This window comes from Mirounga leonina, unplaced genomic scaffold (assembly GCF_011800145.1).
Source record: "Mirounga leonina isolate KUSES-001 unplaced genomic scaffold, KU_Mleo_1.0 Mir_200, whole genome shotgun sequence".
NCBI lineage: Eukaryota > Metazoa > Chordata > Mammalia > Carnivora > Phocidae > Mirounga > Mirounga leonina.
In genome coordinates this window covers 5,564,058-5,583,296 of record NW_023270503.1, presented here as the reverse complement: position 1 = coordinate 5,583,296, position 19,239 = coordinate 5,564,058, and the positions used below count along the sequence as shown (strand labels likewise).

Here is a 19,239-nt window from a genome sequence, read left to right as displayed (position 1 = left end):
TATGTTTAGTTTTTTAAGGAACCACCAAACTGCGGTGTTGCATTGGTCTCAGCCAATACAGTGATGCTGTGGGCTAGAAATGCCTGGGGCGCTCACCGACCTCATATCACTTGGGGGGAACCCCCCCACACCCCCCTCCGATATTTCCCCCATCAGAGCCAATGTTGTGGCCGGACCAGCCCTTGTGGTGGAGTCAGCCCTGGTGGTTCCTATTAGGACTGTGAGACACTCCTCGGCAACAACCATCGGGGCAGTTTGAGAACATGAGGTTTCTCAGTCACAAGTCCGGGAAGGTGCACGGCACATGGGGGCCACCCAGGCATGCTGTAGGGAGAGAGAGAGAGAGAGAGAGAGAGAGAGCACAGACCTGGAGTTCTGCCTTTATTGAGGTCCTCGGGGGGTGGCTAGGAGGGAATTAGGGTGCAGGAAGGGAAAAGCAGGCTCACTCATGGGCCAGTTATCTAGGCTCTCCAAAGCTTTCTAAAAGGGGCATTTCAGGGGCACCTGAAATGGGTCCTATTCAGTTAAGCGTCTGCCTTTGCCCTCTCCCTGATCCCAGAGTCCTGGGATGGAGTCCCACGTCGGGCTCCCTGCTCAGTGGGGAGTCTGCTTCTCCCTCTCTCACTCCCCCTGCTTGTTCTCTCTCTCGCTGTCAAATTAATAAATTTTTTAAAATCTTAAAAAAAAATAAAAGGGGCCCTTCATGGATGGGGGCCACCTGGGGGCTGGAAGCTGGTGATGCATTTATTCGAGAAAGCTGTCTATGAGGGATGCCTCACCACACATGTTAGTTTCCTTAGCGGCCTCACCATTTTCCAGGCCCACCAGCAGTGCGCCAAGCTCCTTCATCCTCCTCAACACTTGTCATTTCCTGCTGTTCGGTAGTGGCCATCCTCATGGGTGTGAGGTGGCAGACTCACATTTTGAATAGATCCTTCGATCTACGCTGCAGAGATCAGAGAGCTCCAGACAAGCGTTTGGGACTTGGATAAAAAAGCTCAGAAGGAACTTTCCGGAGGACTGCCTCTCACCCCCTTAAGACCAGAACTAGGCCCTGGGAATAGATGGTGGTGACCACAGAGTGGTGTCAAGCTGTCTTGAAATGCCTCCCTTCTGTCCTAGTTTGTCTGAAAACGCACTGGCCTTTGGGTTTGGTTGTTGCCGTCCCCCACCCAGCAGGGTGGGAACAGGGGACCCTAGGACCCTTGTTCCAGGGCTGTGACTCACCTCCAAGGTGCAAGGTGATACCAAAGGGCTTGTCTGCTGGACCTCTAGCTGTCCCTGCATCTCCCCGGGCTTGGGAGCATTTTCGGTTTTATGAACAGGACTTTATCGAGATAAAGTGTTTCTGTGGAGTAAAAGGCACAGATCCTAGTTTGGGGGCTGAGATTTCCACGTCTGTAAACCATTCATAGCAAGTTCCAGAATGCTTCCAGCGCTCAGGAGACTCCTCTGTGTCCCTCCCAGTCAGTGCTGTCCCTGGGTCATCGCTTTTCTGACCTGTCACTGAACTTAATGTAAATGGAACGGTCCCAGCACGCCTGGCTTCATCCACTCGGCCACGAGCTTCACTGAGGTTCTTTCCTGGATCCGTGGCTCTCTTTTGTGGCTGAGGGCTCGTCCACAATGTGTTTTTTTTCTTTTTTCCCGCTGGTGCATATTTGTGTTGTTTCCAGTTTGGGGGGAGGATGAGTAAAGTTGTCATGTGTTTTCCACTTCTTTCCAGTAAATATCTAGGAGACTAACCAGGACAGAGGAGAGGCAGATATTTGACTTTATGATCATCCACCAAGAAGTTGCCCAAAGTCGTCTTATTTTATATTCCAATCTGCAGCAGACGACAGTTCCAGTTGTTCCATACTGATCCCTCATGAAATCATCCCAGTGTCCCTGGTGTCCTTGTGAGGACTCCAAACACCTTCCCTTCCTTTCTTTTCTCTCCTTTTTGCCCCAGCTGCTGCCTGCCCCTTAAATTCGATCGAATTCTGGTTTGTCCAGGAATATAGTGGGGGTGGAGGGTGGGCAGAGGGGACACGGTGCTCTCAGTCTATGGGGGCCTCTCAAAGACGTTAGTCTTTGCAAATTCTGGTGCATCTCGGCAAGGCGCGGGGCGGAAGACAGGTGCAGAGCCGTGAATGGCCCCACAGCTTCTCTCCATTCGGTGCCTGCACGACCCTTCACTTCTCTAGCTTGGTCGTGGGCTCTCTCCCCAGCACATTGCGGGGACCCGCTTGACTTCAGGTAAGTTGCTTGTTGCCGCTCCCCTGACACAGCCCATCCTGTCACTAGGTGCTGAAGCCACTTAGACGCAGGTTTTTTCATATGTCCCCCCAACCCCATGTCACTTGACTTGTTTTATCATGTCTGAGACTTCTCTCCTCATTCTAAAGCCTGGGGTAAAAAGGAAGAGGCGAGACGAGAAGAAAGAGATACATCCATGGAGAGGGGACCCAAAGCTCCCGGGGCACCACTATCCTCTAGGAGAACAATTCCCATTCCCGTGTTTTCTGGCTGGAAAACACTTCTTTCCACACGACTGGGTCTTCATATGATACATAGAATTTTGAAAGGGAGAAATGCTTTTTCTGAGAACCTAAGTGTCCTACAGCTTAGGTTGCCACTGGTGACCTGGGTGACCCTGGGCATGTCCTTTAGACGCAGAGCCTCAGTTTCTCTGTGTGTAAACGGGTACAAGCCAGCCTTCCGCCACGGCCCTGCACACAGGCGATGCCCATCACACAGCCCCACTCTTTTCTGGGCCCTGAGAGCAAGCACACTCAGGGGACAAAGCCACACACTTATGGAGAGTGTCATCTAGAAACTTGCTGAGCCAATGGGGTCAGGCTCTTTGAATCTATATGAACCAAACACAGTTCCATCTCAGGGGTGGAGCCCAGAAGGAGACAGGAGGGGAAAAGGTCACTGGGCTGGGGAGTGTCTACTTCCCTCTCCCTGGGTCATACCCCCAACCCTCCCTCAACACCCTTTCTCTTTCTTTAGACCTACTTCCTCTTGCTCCTGGCTCCTCCCCATCCCCATCAAGTAATTACCAGTTTGCTTTAGTTTCAATTTCCTGGTTGGCTCCTCCCAGTGCAAACAACTGCCTGGCTGGAGTGACGATCTGCGGTGGCCACAGAGGTGGTGGAGAGATGGCCTTCAGCAGCTCCCAGCCTCCCTACCTGAGCCCAGTGAGTTCCGGGGTGGTGGGCAGGGGTGCGCTGGCCCCGGGCTGCGCTGGCGGCCTCAGCCAGGAGGAAGAAGCCCTGGGTCTCTGGGAGATGACCCTTGGGTGGCAGCAAGGGAAGAGGGCAGTTGTCCCAAAGAGGACACAGGAGGAAGGGCAGAAAGCCAAGTGGGGGACTCCTGACACAACTCTGTCCCCTGCTTCTCAGGGCTGGCGAGCTGATCGTCACCAGCATTTGTGCCTTTGACTAGTGTTCACTGAGCTCCCCTGGGAGCCTGTCCTAGGTGTGGGAAGTGGGGGGGGGGAGGGGAAGGGCAGCAGGGGAGAGGGGAGAAGGGCATAAGTAATAAATAGAAGTGTGATGGCTTGTTTGTATGAACGGGGACGTAGACAGGGTTTCTGGGGGAGGCCAGCATGGCATGCCTGGGCGACCCTTCACAGCCCAGCACCGCACTTAAGGGCACTTACTTTGGAGATGGCCTCCCTGGCTCCAACCATTTACTAGCTGGGCAGCCTCAGGCAAGTTACTTTTACCTCTCTGGGCCTCAATTTCCACATCTGTAAAATGGGGCTCATCCTTGAGCTTACCTCCCAGGGTTAGGTAAGGATGCGCGAGGCAGCATGTCTGGAGTGTTTGAACAGTGCCTGGCACGCTGGGGGTCCTTTGGAAGTGTTTTGTATTATTCAGAGTCCGGAGGCGGCAGGGAAGGCCTCCTGAGGAGGTGTCTGCTCCCTGAAAGGTGAGTAGACAAGACAGAGGCAGGCCAAGGGTGTCTGCAGAGGGGCCATCTCAGGAGTGAGAAGGAAGTGGGTTGTCCCTGCAGCATGGGGATCAAAGGGCTGCCTTTTGTACCTTTGGCCACAGACGCATAGGTTCTGTCTGCAGATGGCCTTGTCTAAACCCCGTGAGCCTTATTATTCCCACATCATACATTGAAAACTGAGACTCAGAGAAATTGAGGTCACTTGCCCAATGTGCCGGGATGGTAAGTGGCAGATAAGGGAGATGCCTTGCCTTACCCCCAGGAGAGGGAGGTGCTTACAGAAAGAGCACCTCTGATAACAGAAGGTAGGCAAGCAGCAACCCCAGGCCCGGGAGGCTTGTGTCCTGGGCCCTGCCCTGTAGTAGGAACCCCTCTGGGTCTTGGCAAAGAGCTTCCCAAGGAGCCTGGGCCAAAGGGCTGACAGAGCCCTTCAGTGGGCGGGGGGGCAGAGGGGGGGCACAGGGTAGGCAGCAGCTGCTGAAGCAGGGAAGGTGCTAGCTCCACACTCAGCAGGGGCCCTGGCTTGGCCTGTTTCCTGCTCACTGCCAGCAAGGTCGGGGGGAGGGTCGCTGGAGGAAGCTGAACAAGGCCCTGTTGGTTGGCCCTCCATGGGGCTCTCAGGGTCAAAACATGTCACCTTAGGCTCATTCTCCATCAGATGGACAATCCCAGAGATCCTTCCAGGCTCTGACATTTCATTATTCTGGCTAGTTTTTTTTTTTTCCAATCCTTGCATTCAAAATGTTCAAATCAGAAGGAAAATTCTCCTATGGGCAACAGTGAATTAAAACAGGGCCTTGGAGTCCAGACAAGAGAGAGGATGATGGGTGCAGCCCCCCAGGCACCGGGAACACCTGCCCACCCACGTGGGTGCCCTCTCGCAAGGCAGTGCACTGATATCCAGCCGTGGGAACCTTGCTTCCTCCAAAGTGTGGTGGGAAGGTCACGCAGCCGGGCTGCCTTGGGAGTCTGGCCTCCATTCCTTGCCCACGCACCAGCCCATCAGCCTTATCGGAGGTCCGGGACGGAATCTGGAAGCACAGTCAGAACAAGGCTCGATGTTTGGTCTGGGGAAGCGCTTGGTGAGCCAGGAGTGAGGATTTCTGTGCTTCGTCATGAGAAGCAGCCTGTATGACAATGAAAAGCATGGGCGCGGGGGTTCAAACCCCACACTATCACTGACCAGCTAAGTGGCTTTGGGTAAACTACCAAATCTTTTATGCCTCCGTTTCCTCAGTAAAAGGGACACTTATGCTGCTTAATGAGGTGACAGGGCAGGTTAGCCACCAGAATGGCCTCAGAACCTCTGTGGCAGCGGCACCCTTTGGCTTAAAGTCTGCCGCAGCCTCCTCCTCCGGCCAGCTGGGCCACCTTCGTGACACTGGGCTTCCAGAAGGGGGCTGCCTACCCTCCCGCCTGTAGGGCCTGGCTCCTCCGGACAGGAAGAGGAGGAAAAAGTCCTCAGCCTCCGGGCACAGGCAGGAGCTGAGAGCAAGTTCTGACCCAGCAGAGGAATTAATTCATCCTGATGCGAACAGTTGCCATCGTCAAAGACCTGGAAACCCAGGGCTTTCCGTGTGGCATCTCATCGAACCCTCTCAAGAACACTGTCAGGCCAGGGCTCTTGCCTACTGTTCCGAGAACGGACCTGGGGTGCAGACAGGTCAAGGGACTTGCCCAGTAGGAGAGCTGTTAGCACAAGGAGCTGGGAGGCAAACCCTTGTCTGTGGGACCATAAATCCAAAAAGTTCTCTCTCTGTCTCTCTCTCTCTCACACACACACACACAAAGTCCAAATTCCACAGCAGCCTTGGCCCGCCAGGCTTAAAACAACACAAATTTGTTTTCTTACAGTTCTGGAGGTCAGAAATCTAAAAGTATCTATAAGGCTTCAGGGGAGAATCTTTCCTTGCCTTTTCCAGCATCCAGAGGCCACGCGCCTCCCGAGGCCAGAAGTCCCGCCCTCCATCTTTAAACCCAGCAGCTTCTTGCCTTTCCTCTCCTGCCTCCCTCTTTGAGGACTCTGAGGCCCACCCAGATAATCCAGCATAACCTTCCATCTCAAGATCCTTAACTTAATCATGCCTGTAAAGTCCCTTTTGCCTTGTAAGGTGACTTACAGTATCCACAAATTCCAGGCATTAGAATATGGGCATCTGGGGCGGTGGAGACGGTGTGCTAATTCTTTTTTTTTTTTTTTTAAGATTTTATTTATTTGACAGAGAGAGCACAAGCAGAGGGAGAGAGAGGGAGAAGCAGGTTCCCTGCTGAGCAAGGAGCCCGATGTGGGACTCCATCCCAGGACCCTGGGATCATGACCTGGGCCTAAGGCAGCCGCTTAACCGACTGAGCCACCCAGGCGTCCCTACGGGGTGCTAATTCTTCAGCCCACCATACCTCCTTGGAGTCAAGCAGGGTTGTCAGTGTCTTTGAACTCATCCACGCATATTTCATCCATAATAAGGAAATGCATGTATGTGGCCTCCCCCACCCATTTTGTTAAACAAGTGGTGTCATTACATATCAGTTCTCAAAGAATCCCCTTCTTCCTCTTCTTTTTTTATGGAGGCTACAGGGAATCCATTGTATGGAAATACCATGATTTATTGCACCATTTTCCTCTTGGTGAACTTTTAGACTCTTTCCAGTCCTTTGCTGTTACAGTGCTGCAGTGAATAACCTTGTCTGCAGGATTCTACTCAATTTATTATTTTTTTAAAGATTTTATTTATTTGAGAGAGGGAGCACAGGCAGGGGGAAGGGGCAGAGGGAGAAGCAGACTCCCCACTGAGTGGGGAGCCCGACATAGGGCTTGATCCCAGGACCCTGAGATCATGACCTGAGCTGAAGGCAGACGCTTAACTGAGCCACCCAGACTGTCCAGATTATACTCAATTTAAAATAATCTTGTTTTTCAGAATTTGGGGACACCCACCATTTAAGACATACCGAAATCTCAAAACCTTTCTGGGGAAATTGTTGCTTGGGATTAACCTGTATTGCCTGGTCCCCACGATCCGTACACTTTCCGCCACCATCCCAGCCGTCTTGCTGTGCACTTACAACACCCCCTCACCACACTCTGATTGTAGATCTTTACAGCTCAGCGTGGATAGGCTTCAGAAGGGAGGGCGGCATGCTTGCCAGGAGTATTCATTCGCCTTTGAAGCATTATGTCTTGCGACAGGATGAAAGGCTCTTAAGAGATTTTTAGGCCTCGACAGATAAATGAGGGGAGTATGTTTTCAGAGAAGTATGCCACGCTGGGCCAGAAGCTGTGTCAGGCTGACTCCACTTCTCCAAAACCACAGACATGGACCGAAACAACAGAGGGAACTCAGAGAAGCAGAGACGTTGTGATTTGCTCAAGGTCACCGAGGTATTTAATGGCCTGACCTGTGGAGCAACAGAAGTCGCCTCTCCCAGATGACCCTGTCGCAGTCAGGCTGAATGAGGTCCCGGTGCCCGTCACTCCCCTGAGCAAGGATGGGCTTCCTTGGGTTCCGAGTGGTCATGTACATGCTACCATCTCCTCTTAGAAGCTGTCCCTTCGTCTCAAACGCTCAAGGGCTGCCCCACCCCATTCTCTCAGAGCCCCCCAAGTGTGTGGAACCACCTGGACTCAGGTCTGCTTCCTCACAGGCCCGGAAGATCCGTGAGGCCGAGGCGCCCCGGCACGGGGCCCACATCCAGGCACTGCTACCAAGTGCTGAGGGGAACATGCAAAAGGGGGCAGGCCCACTGACTGACCAGCATTTTCTCCCTGCAGGTCATCCCCTTCTCCGGGAAAATCCAGGGGGGTCTCCAGGACGGACTTAAGATCACTGTCAATGGGACCGTTCTCTACTGCAATGGAACCAGGTACCGGGACCTGTTTCTTCTCTCCAGACTCAGCCCTTAGCCAACCATGGCGCCCGTCAGCTCACCCAATGCCCTCTGAGCCATGCGCGCCTGGCCCAGGGGATCCCGGGTGATCTGCACGACCCCACTGCCATCTGCCGGGAGTGTCTGGCATAAACAGAGACGCCCCACAGACTTAGGGAGAGCAGGTGCTCACCGTCTCAGGAGTGGCGGGGGCCAGCCCAGAGGCAGATAATTACACTCTGGGATTGAGCTTTCTACACTGTAACCCAGAGTAGCAAAAGTCTCATTACTTCCTTCATTTCTCATAACTGCAGAGCCCTCACTGCGTTGATCTAGAACTATTTCAAACTTGTCATCAAATGCACTTTGGTCTCTTTCAGTTTTGAGGTCTTTTCTGGGAAATACTAAGTCCATTCAAAATACAAACACCCTTTTCCTACCCGCCCCCCGCCCCCGCCCCACGCCTCCTTCCCAGGGGGGAGTTTCTGGGAACAGGGAAGAGCTTGCAATCTCCTCAGAGGCTGGAGGCCCTTCAGAAGCTCGTGCAGCCTTGGCTGACTTCTGCAGCTGTGCAGGTGGTGTGGGGGAGTGGGGGTGTCGCCCAGTTTGTGGGGGGTCTGCGTCCATGGGGGCTGCCTGCTGAAGTCCACGGTACCCACGAAAGCCCCTCTGGACACGTGGTCCTCTCTCAGAAGCCTTTCTGCCTCAATCCCAGATGTCTCTTGCCCCCGGTGGTCCTCTCTCTCATCACCTCGCAGGGCCCTGGGACCTCCCGGGTCCTTTCACACCGCTCCCAGGCCCAGCCCTACCTCAGTTCAGCACTTCTCCATCACGGCTTTCCCTGCCAGGTGGCCACACTGACCGTGGGACTTCTCCGAGAGCCCCGAGTGCCCCCAGGAGACCCCAAGGGAAGCAAGGCACCAGGATCCCCCTGAACCCCGCAGGCAGGGGACTCTGAGATCTCCCCTCTGAACTTCCCTCCTTTCTCCCTCTCCCTCTGCCTGCCCCTCCTCCAGCACCAGGATGGCTTTCTACTCCCATCCTGTCCCCCCCCCCCACCCCTTCCTGCAAAGCTTCTGCACTCATCCTTTCCCAGGGCAGGATTTTTCTAAGGACTCTAGGAATTAAGCTGGAGGACCACAGAGGGGAAAATGCACCCAGAGACATTTCAGAAAAATATTCTCCATTTTAAGAGGAATACAGACTTAGATTTGCTGCTTCCAGAGTCCCTGGGAGCCTCCTTTCCCAGAGGGAGGGCTGGCTGGGCTCAGGGCCGCGGCAGTTTCCTATGGGTCTTGCTGGCTGAGGGTTCTCGGAACAACCTGGTGTTGAGGACGACATCCAGAACTCACGCTCCTCCAGCAAGAAATCAAGTGGGCTCTGCAGGAATTGAACAGAATGTGTCTCAAGGGCTGCCTCTGGGCTTGGTGCAGGGCCTGGCCCTGTGGGGGCTGTGGATGACAGGAGAGCACTGTGGTCAGCTGGGGAGAGCCGAGCGAGCCCGAGAAGCAGGTGGCGAACCAGGCTCAAGGGTGCTGAGTTCAGGGAAGGCTGGGGTAGACAGAGGTGCCTCGGAGGAGAACCTCAGACTGGAACTTGGTTTTAGGACCTGAGGGAGCTCTGTCTGGGAAAAGGCAGAACAAATGTTTATTGTGCCCCTTTTGTGAGCCAGGCCTTTTGGAAGGTTTTTTGTTTTAATTCCTCACCTTAGAACCATAGCTGTACCCAAAGGCGGTTTCAATGGTGAGGGGCCTCCTCCGAGGACAGAGACAGGAACGGACATTTACTCGGGTGGGGGCTTCCTGAGCACCCCCTCACGAAGCATCCGCAACGGAAGGAAGTCACTCAGCTCCCAGGCTATGGTGTGTGGTTCAGGATCATTGCAAATGACAAGCAGTGTAGAGCTGGGGTCCGGGTCCAGGCCTGCTGACTTCAGGGCCACCACTCCGCACGTCGTGTGTGGGACACACACCAATCACCAGTGAGAGACAGATGTACATACTGAAAGCTCTCGCACCCGGGGAGCTACCATTTATTCGATGCTTCTCTGTTAGTACCTAGCTCTGTAGGCATATTCCATCAATTCCAGATGTTCTTTAAATGTATTTGCTTCTTTCCCAGTTGAGCCGATGGGGACTGGCTCTCACTTCCAGGCACATTTCTTGACTTACCTCTGATACAAATTTGAACCCATGTTCAAGCCTCGTGCTTCTTGTTGCTAGCGTCAACATTTTTCTTTACCCGTTTTCTATGTGTTTTTAGAAAACCACACTGTAAGGGTAAAACGCAATCATTGCACAAGAACACACGAAGTGCAAATTAGGTGAATAGAAAGGATAGCCACAAGCTAAGGATGGGTCCAGACCTGCCGTGCAAGTCCACAGACGGAAACAGTCAAAGGCACGAGGCTCCCTCTTCAGCTCGGCCGGCAGTCAACCAGGCTGCAGAATTACCTACCATCTGATTGCCCTCTGCCTAGGTTTGCCGTGAACTTTCACAGTGGCTACAGTGACAATGACATTGCCTTCCACTTCAACCCTCGGTTTGAGGAGGGTGGCTATGTGGTCTGCAACACGAAGCAGAACGGATGCTGGGGGCCAGAGGAGAGGAAGATGCATATGCCCTTCCAGATAGGGAATCCATTTGAGCTCTGCTTCCTGGTGGACAGCTGGGATTTCAAGGTGAGCAGCAACTCTCTGCAGCCCTCTTCCCGCTGCCTACCTCCCAGCCCCATCGGGTGTGGTGGTGACTAGCCTTTATAAATCACATGAGCGTTTTTGTTTTTTTTCTTTAAGATTGTATGTATGTATGTATGTATGTATGTATTGAGAGAGTGCAAGGAGGGGCAGAGGGAGAGAGAGAATCTCCAGCTGACTCCATGGGGATCACAGAGCCTGATGCGGGGCTTGATCTCATGACGCTGAGATCATGACCTGAGCTGAAATCAAGAGTTAGACGCTTAACCGACTGAGCCACCCAGGCGCCTCCATAAAGCACATGAGCCTTTAAGTAATCACATGTGCAATGCCGTTAGACAGAGAGCAGGACCTTTCCCTTGTAGGGGCGCTCTGGTGGCTGCAGTCTCCTCACACTCCTTCCCCTGCATCTATGGGCTCACCTGCTGCTTCTTTTACTCAGGAAGTAAGAACTAGATACATCACCATGGTGCTTTTTGGCCCTGCAGGTCTTTAAAATTCTAGTTAATTCCATTCCTCTGCTGTAACCATTCCTCCACCTCAGGTCCCTGATAACATTGTTTTTTTGGTAATATTGTTGCAGTCTTTATCCAGGTTCTACTAATGGCTTAGTGTTACATGGTGTTGCAAATTGCGTTAGTAAGCAGAATAGTGTCTCTGGGCTTGGGAGACAGATGGGGGTGAGTATCCCCGTGTCTGTCCTTTTCTGTGTGAGCATGGATGTGCCCAGCCCCTCAATGTACAACCCAGGGTCACCTCTCCTCTGCCCTCCCTGAACATGTTTATGCATATTTAAAGAACACCTCCGGGGAGCTAAGATTAGAAAGATCAACTGACTGCAATAAACAAACAACTCTTAAGAACCAAAAAGCAAGTAGAGACTGGGATCAGATGCACTTGGATCATAGGCCGTGCTTACAACTGGCACAGCTCTGAAGGCTGGTGCCCCTACCCCCCAGGGGACAGATGTGAAAACCAGACACAGGGCTTAATTCCAGGGAGCAGGGGCTCATGTGCCCCCCCTCTCCTGGAATGTGCACTCGTCTTGGCAGGTGATGGTGAACGGGAACCATTTTATGCAGTACTCACACCGCGTGCCCTTCCACCGCGTGGACACCCTCTCCATCACCGGGGCTGTGCAGCTGTCCTACATCGGCTTCCAGGTCAGATTGTCCACCTGGCACCTGTCTCAGGGGCTGAGTGCAGGGCCCCGTCTCGCTGCACCTGGGCCCCACTGGGTGGGCCTGATGGTAGCAGCCAATCTCCTCCCCAGGTGACTCTGACGACACCCCTCCAACTCCCCTGTCCTGTCCTTCTGTGTTCCTGTCTTTGTCTAGAACACTTGTCTCAGTCTCCCGGACTCCCAGGCCACTCCTCTCTGTCACTCTCTACTTCCACCATGCTTAGGAAGCCATGTGGCTCCAGAAAGAACTTGGGAATCAAACTGAATCTAGCTCAGCTCTGGGCATTGTCATCAGCTGTGGGATCTTAGGCAAGCAACTTTGCCTCCCCTGGCCTCAGTTTCCCCATCTGAGAAAGGGGCATAGTCACTGCTGCCCCATGAGTTATAGTGTGAATTCAAGGAGGTAATACATGTCAGAGGTCACGACACGGCCTGCACGGGCCCATGCTAGGCTCTATTTGACCCTCTCTGTGTTTTAACATTTTCGAATGTGTTGCCAGCATCTAAAAGGTCAGGAGAAGAAGTTTTGCATTCTGGAGATGGATGGTGGTGCTGGCTGTGCAATAGTTGTGAATGTACCTCATGCATCTGAGCCGTCCACTGAAAATTGGTTGAGATAGTAAATCTTAGGTGTATTTTACCACAATTAAAAAAAAAAAGGTCAGGTGGTATCACATGGAAATCTGGATTTCTGGCTTTTTTGAAAACTGGGAGGATAGGGGTATGCTGGGCCCATGTTCCCACAGGGCCCCAGGAGGTTGGGTTGGAGCTGCTGTTACCACTTCCGGGCTTTGTGCTCCCGGAGGTGAGAAAAGCACACAGTAGGCCCACAACTGATACTCCTCTCTTTTTTCTCCTAATCTCTCATATTCCCTCCCAACCAACTTTCTCCCCTATGGGCCTGGGGGAGAGAGCAGGGCAGAAGAGAGGAGAGGGTGGGGAAGGGGACAGAGATGGAGGGGAGTGGGGGTGGGGTGGGGAGAGAACTCGCTGGCCTGCTGTCCCTCACTGGAGCATAATCCTCCCCTCTGTCCCTCCACGTGATCCTGAACACCCTCCCCTCCCCTCCCTGACTGGCTTCCTCCCTCTGGCTCAGGCCCCTGCCTTTCCGCGCTTCCTTGGCTTCATTAACCCTTCTCTTCATGCCCTGGTGCCTTTTGTTTTAACAGAACACCCGGGTAAACCTTACCCAGCCTGCCTTCTCCACGGTGCAGTTCTCCCAGGCTGCCTGTTTCCCACCCAAGCCCAAAGGGCGAAAGCCAAAAGTGAGTTCAATGTGGAGGTCTTGGAGGTTGAGCATCTCAGCAGAAAGGACAGAGGGTCCAAGAGTCTGGTTCCAGCAGGCAGGCCTCATCATGCCCACCCAAAACTTCCCTATCTCCACCACACCACCTGGCCCGAGCTGGGAACCTGGGAGTCTGCCTTGGTTCTTCCTTCCCCTCCTTAGTCTCCCTGCAGTGCTCCCACACTCCTTCCTCCCGAAGCCACAGCCTTCTTTGGGCCAAGCCATCTGACCCCTGACTACAACAAACCTGGTCTAGTTCCCCGCTTACCCCACCCACAAGAGGGTGACCCTCCTTTACCCAAATCAGATCACATCCTCTCCCTGCTTAAACATCCCAAAGGTTCCAAGTCCTTCTAAATAAAGCCCCGATTCCCCAGCAGGAGGTGTAGGACCCTGCCCAGCCCCCCAGTCTTGCCCCAGCCCACCTCCTGGCCACACCCCCTATCCAGAATGCTCAGGCAGCCTCCACTGCTCACTTGAGCCTTTCTGGAGCCACCATGCTTTTTGCACCTGCAGGCCCAGTGCTGACAGCACCCTGCGCCACCCCCACCCCCTACAGCCGACCTTTACCAGCCCTTCAATGCTCTGCTTAAATGTCACTCTTTGGGAGCATCTTCCTGTACTTACATGTTTGTCCTTGTCACTCCACCTCCCACCCCCCGCCCTATACCCACAAGCCCCTCGTGGACAGGGACTGTGGCTTGTTTGTTTGCGGATCCCCAGCACTTTGCACAGTGCCTGAGCAAGCAGTAGGGGCCCCAGGAATGTGGAGTGTGGCTTGCACAGCCAACAGAATGGGAGACCGGCCAGGGCAAGAACAATCTGCGGCGTGAGGACAGGGTCTAGGACAGGAAGGGAAGCAGGGTCTGGCCCTCCCTTTGGCCACTGGAGCAGTGGGGGCTAAAGGAAGGGGTGCCTCTCTACCCAGGCTTTCTGTGGTCTCTCGAGGCCCTGACAGGGCCTGTGCCTCCTGCCATGCTGACTTCAGGACCGGGCAAGCTCCAGGGAGTCTTTGCAGGGCAGCCGGACTTTGGCTCTGGCCTGGGGAGGACAGGGTATGGTAGATAGAATCAGCCAGAACTGGGTAGCATTTTGGATTTTATCCCTTGCTACCCGGAGGGGCTTGGGCAGGCTGATTAGCCTTTCTGAGCCTCGTTGCCTCGCTAGTGAAACCGGAGCTGAGGATGCGTCCCTTGTAAATGTTCGGAAGCCAGAGCCTGGCACACAGTAGGCCTTCACTGAATGCTTCACCTTACGAATGAAATATGGCACCGAAGTAATGGTTTTGCCTCTGGGAGCTAAGGGGCGCTATATGGCCTCTCCCTCTGGAGGAGCCAATGAGGAAGTCCCCGCTCCTCCAACGCTGACAGTGACCCCGCCCCCAAGCCTGGTGTGTCCCTGGGACGGGGGTGGGGCCGATAATCTGGGCACCACAGGCTTGGGAGCAGGAAGGAGGGAAGCATGAGTCTGGGGAGGCCCTTTTTTTTTTTTTTTTTTAGATTTTATTTATTTGACAGAGACACAGCGAGAGGGAACACAAACACGGGGAGTGGGAGAGGGAGAAGCAGGCTTCCCGTGGAGCAGGGAGCCCGATGCGGGGCTCGATCCCAGGACCCTGGGATCATGACCTGAGCTGAAGGCAGACGCTTAACGACTGAGCCACCCAGGCGCCCCTGGGGAGGCCTTTCTTACGACAGCCTCTGTCAGTGTCTCCCCTGCACGTAACACTAATGTTAACTGCTGTTTTGATCTTCTCATCCCCTTCAGTCTACAGGCATTTGGCCAGTCAACTCGGCTCCCGTTGTAAGTCTCTTGAGTTCTCCTGGGATCTTCTTCATTTTGCTTCTTCCTGTGGGTTAGGAGGAGGCAGGGCTGGGCACCGGGCCTCTCCCATGGGGGGTGAGGCCAAGGCCAACCCTGGCCATCTGCCTGGTGGTGGGAGGAAGTGGGGCTGGAAGGTTGGCTGGCCCTCGTGGATTGGGAAACAGCCTGAACTGCCGCTCTCTGCTCAAGCCCCCTGCCCTTCTGTGAGCAGCTACAGGAGATGGAGGCCCCCACACTCACTCCTTCCTCCTGGAAAATGAGGCTGTGCTAGACAAAATCCCCTGAGAAGAAAGATGGGCCACAGGCCACAAGGGCAGCCCTATTTCTTCTCCAAGTAGAAGAAACCTTTGCCCCTACCTCATCCCCTTGAGGGAAGAAACACCTCTACCAGCCAGTTTTGGCGGGCTTGGTGGGTGGGGAGTGGTTGGGCTTGTTACATGCTCAAGATGGCTGCATCTCACAAAGTGTGTGTTAAGTGGTGCCCTCTGGTGGCAGGTGGTGGTCTTCACGCTGGTGAGAACCAGTTCAAATCTGGGTTTTCTTTCTTGCAGACTCAAACGGTCATCCACACTGTTCAGAGCACCCCTGGACAGCTGTTCCCTGTAAGTCTGAAAGCTCTGGTTGGGTCACAGCCTCACCACGTCCCCCTTCCCCAAGGACTGAACTCAGTAGTCCCAGAGACAGGAAGCAAGCAGTGTAGCAAGGAGGATGGGGGTGTTTGGGGTTGGGCCCTCTGCTCAAAAGACATGTGAGTAAAATTCCTCTTGGGCCAACAGAGATTCTAGGTCAGGGTGGATTTACCCAGTGGCTTAAGAAGCAGATCCCCTTAGGGACCAGCAAGAAAATGGGTTCTCTGTTACTGAAAGGGGAGTGCAGTGGTTCCAGCATCTGGGTATGAGGCCCTGTGTCCTGAGGACAAGCCCTGGGATGTCACTGCTGGTCACAGGCTTCCATTGTGAATCAGACGGGAGCACTGGAGTTAGGGAGGCTGCCTGTGGAAGGGTTGAAAGGCAGGCAGGTGGCCATGATGAGGTCAGGGAGCATGGCAAGAAGTTCCACCAAGGCTGACTTGGGAAGGAAGGTGAAGGGGTGAAGCCAAGGGCCTCATAGTGGGGCATCCCCTCTAGGATGTGGAGGGGTCCGCATGGGTATGCACTCCCAAACTAAACTTCCTGGTCTCTTTCAACAGAATCCTATCACCCCACCTATGGTGTACCCCACCACAACCTATGTAAGTGGTTTCTCTGGGAGGGGCAGAGGCCTTGTCTGCATCGGGCCGAGTGGGAGGTGGTGGGCAGCTTACAACATCAGGGCAGTCCTTTAGTAAGCCGAAGTTCTGGAAACATCCAAGGGAATCAAAAGGCTGTTGAAGGAAGCTATCACCTTTAAAATTGTCCCTTCACCATGAGCCTATTAGAGGGCCTTCCCTCTCAGCCCAATTATCCTTTTGTATCCGGCCCAAGTTCTTTTCATGACAGCGGAAGCCCGTTACTTTGAGAAATGCTGGAAAGTTTTCCTTTGGCATTTACTGAGCCAAATAATGATACCATGGAGTTCTTTCTTTTCTTTTCTTTTAAGATTTTATTTATTTATTTGATAGAGAGAGAGAGCACCAGCGCACAAGTAGGCAAAACAGCAGGCAGAGGGAGCGGGAGAAGCAGGGTCCCCGCTGAGCAGAGAGCCTGACATGGGGCTCGATCCCAGGATCCTGAGATTGACCTGAGCCAAAGGCAGATGCTCAACCCACTGAGTCACCCAGGCACCCCTGTTTCTTGAAAATATATTGCTCACAGGCATGGCTGTCAAACTCAGTTGACAGTCCAAATTCATGGAAATTGGCACAAAGCTCCACCCCACACAGCTGACCTGCCCCTCTCCTCCCCTCCTCCCCCCGCCGCCACCGACAGCCGATGCCTTTCTTCACCTCCATCCTGGGTGGGCTGTACCCCTCCAAGAACATCTTTGTGTCGGGCACCATCTTGCCCACTGCCCAGAGGTAAGCCACGGCTCTCAAGAAGGTCCTTCTGGTCACCCCCTGGCTCTGGGCAGGCTGGGAACGGTAGGGACTCAGAGCTCAGGGGGCAGAGGAGGTCCATGTGAACTGCCCACCCCCAGGTTCCACATCAACCTGCGCTCTGGGAGTGACATTGCCTTCCACCTGAACCCCCGTTTTGATGAGAACATCGTGGTCCGCAACACACAGATCAACAGCTCTTGGGGATCTGAGGAGCGAAGCCTGTCCCGAAAAATGCCTTTTGCCCGAGGCCAGAGCTTCTCGGTAAGAGGCCTCGGCCTGGAGCTCAGAGGGGTTCAAGGCGCAAACAGAACAGGGTGGGCGGGGATGGTGGAGGGCATCAGGGGGCCCCTCGAACCATACAGGAGCTGACGCCTCTGGGGCGAGGGCTGGGCTCAGAAGAGAAAGTACCCCCCAGATTGCTGCTCTCCTTGTCCTCCCGCTGTCCCACATAAGGTGGGTGGTGGCACCCGCTGCTCGCACATGAGGGGACAAACTCACCAGTGCAGGTCACCGGCCTGAGGTCACACCGCCCATAAGTGCCAGGTGGGCCCCAAGCATGAGCTGTCATTCATTTATTCACTCACTCATTCATTCAACAATCGTGGACAGATCCCTGGAAATAACAGCAGGTCTGTGCAGAAAGCAAAACAGAGTCACGGGATCGAGTGAGCTCTGGGGCAGGGGCCACGCTGCCTTAGATGGGGACATCAGTCAAAGGAGGCCACAACGTCAGCCAAGACCTAACGGACAGAAGCAGCCCGCCCCGCAAAGACCCGAGGGAGGCATTCCTGGGGGGCAGCGGGGAGGGCAGCTATCACTGCGAAAGCAGAGAGTCACGGGCAGGGCCTGTCTAGGGACAGGGAGGCCGGGCTTCCGAGTAGGACAGAGAGGTGTGGGTGGTGTGGCTGGAGGCCCGACCCAACAGAGCAGGTTTCTCAACCCTGACTGCCCGTGCAAATCACCCGAGGAGCTTCAAAAAGAAAAGGCAATATCTGGCCCCACCCGTGCCCGAACGTCCGTATTTTCACATATGCCTTAAGACTCCTCACCTGGCACTGACTGATGGAGGGCTGAGCCACAGAAAGAAGTTTGGGGTTCAGTGCTGTATGCTGGTGTGTTTCAAGCCGGAGAGGAGTAGACTTTGATTCACAGAGAGCTGTGTGACTTTAAGCAAGTGACTTAATGGCTCTGTGCCTCAGTTTTCTCATCTGAAAAATGGGGCTAATAAGAATCTCCATCTCATCGAGGTGTAAGGATGCAATGAAATAATGTCTGTGACAGGCTGAGGACAGGGCCCGGGGCACAGTAAGTGATGATGTCTTAGCAGACGTGGTCCCCTTGCCTCACGGAGAGCGTGTGGTGCGGGAAGGACAAGTCAGGAGGCTGCCCTGTGGGAATGCAGGCGTGGAGCTCTGCTGTGTGCCGGCCACTGGGGACGTGGATGGCCTAGGCCAGTGTTCCTGCCCCTAGAAGCTCGGGACATGGTGGGAGACTGAGGATCAGGTGGGGGGCACCTGACGAGGAGGGCTCAGGGGAGGCTTGCTGGCCAGGGAGGGGTTGGCGTGAGGCTTGCTTAAATCATGCTTGAGGAAGACAGACAGGTGGAGGGAGACACGAGCCTGCATTTAAGTCGGAGGACTTCCTGACGGGAGTGCAAACGACGTGGCCTCTGTTCAGGTGTTGATCACGTGTGAAGGCTACGGCTTCAAGGTAGCCGTGGATGGTCAGCACCTGCTGGAATACTGCCACCGCCTGAAGAACCTGCCCGCCATCAACAACCTGGAAGTGGGGGGCGACGTCCAACTGACCCACGTGCAGACCTAGCTGGGCTCTCTGGCCCTGGGGATGAGGGTGGGCCCTGTTGCCTACTGCCTCTGCTCCTCACCTCACTCTTCCCTGTCCCTCTCCCTGTCCCTGCCCCAGGCTTTCCCAGCCTGCTGAGGAGCTGAGGCTTTTCTGGAGAGAAAGTGTGTTTGTCTGCCTCTACTTCGGGCTACGGCCAGGCTGGCGTCGAGGAGGCACCTGGCGGGGGCTGCCTTCCTCAGTCAGGGCGGCGCCCGGGGCTGCGGCTGCCCAAATCCTACCATCTGAGGGGAGGCCGGTGGTCCCTGCGGGCTAAGCCCCATGTCCAGTCCCCTTGGCAGAAAGGGAGGGTCCTGGGCCTTCCCAAGCTCCCAGACCAGGCCTACACCCCGTCTGCCTCTCAGCCACATTCCCACCCCTGCCAATCCTCTCCATTTCAGCCCCTGGAGGCGGCCTCCCGGGCCCTACCTTCAACCTTTCCTTACACCCGGGTCCCACCCTCCCCACTCCAGGAAAGAGAGCCTGATACTCCACTGGTCTCCACCAACTAACAGCACCTTTCTCAACAGGGGGCTCTTCTCTGCTCTTTCAAAGAAAGTCAAATGCTTGTTGGCACATA

General features: G+C 54.5%; 1 protein-coding gene across 3 annotated transcripts; it reads left to right on the top strand.

Annotated features, from left to right (window-relative positions):
• Positions 1 to 3,073: 3,073 nt before the first annotated feature.
• LGALS9 (galectin 9) lies at positions 3,074 to 19,239 on the top strand. 3 transcript variants are annotated; one of them, XM_035027747.1, is made up of 11 exons: positions 3,074 to 3,188; positions 7,718 to 7,809; positions 10,292 to 10,493; positions 11,561 to 11,671; positions 12,861 to 12,956; positions 14,744 to 14,779; positions 15,352 to 15,402; positions 15,990 to 16,031; positions 16,708 to 16,796; positions 16,916 to 17,078; positions 18,495 to 19,239. In XM_035027747.1, the coding sequence occupies exons 1-11, from the start codon at positions 3,150 to 3,152 to the stop codon at positions 18,639 to 18,641; spliced, it is 1,068 nt and encodes a 355-aa protein (XP_034883638.1). In that variant the 5' UTR covers positions 3,074 to 3,149; the 3' UTR covers positions 18,642 to 19,239. The 3 variants fall into 3 exon arrangements, with proteins under 3 accessions (XP_034883638.1, XP_034883640.1, XP_034883639.1); XM_035027748.1 differs by lacking the exon at positions 12,861 to 12,956 and having other exon boundaries at positions 3,075 to 3,188; XM_035027749.1 differs by lacking the exons at positions 11,561 to 11,671; positions 12,861 to 12,956.

Coding starts and splice junctions, on each gene's coding strand:
- LGALS9 (XM_035027747.1), top strand. CDS start 3,150: ATGGCCTTCAGCAGCTCCCAGCCTCCCTACCTGAGCCCA. Junction 15,403..15,989: donor CCCCTGGACAGCTGTTCCCT/GTAAGTCTGAAA, acceptor CTCTTTCAACAG/AATCCTATCACCCCACCTAT. Junction 17,079..18,494: donor CCCGAGGCCAGAGCTTCTCG/GTAAGAGGCCTC, acceptor GCCTCTGTTCAG/GTGTTGATCACGTGTGAAGG.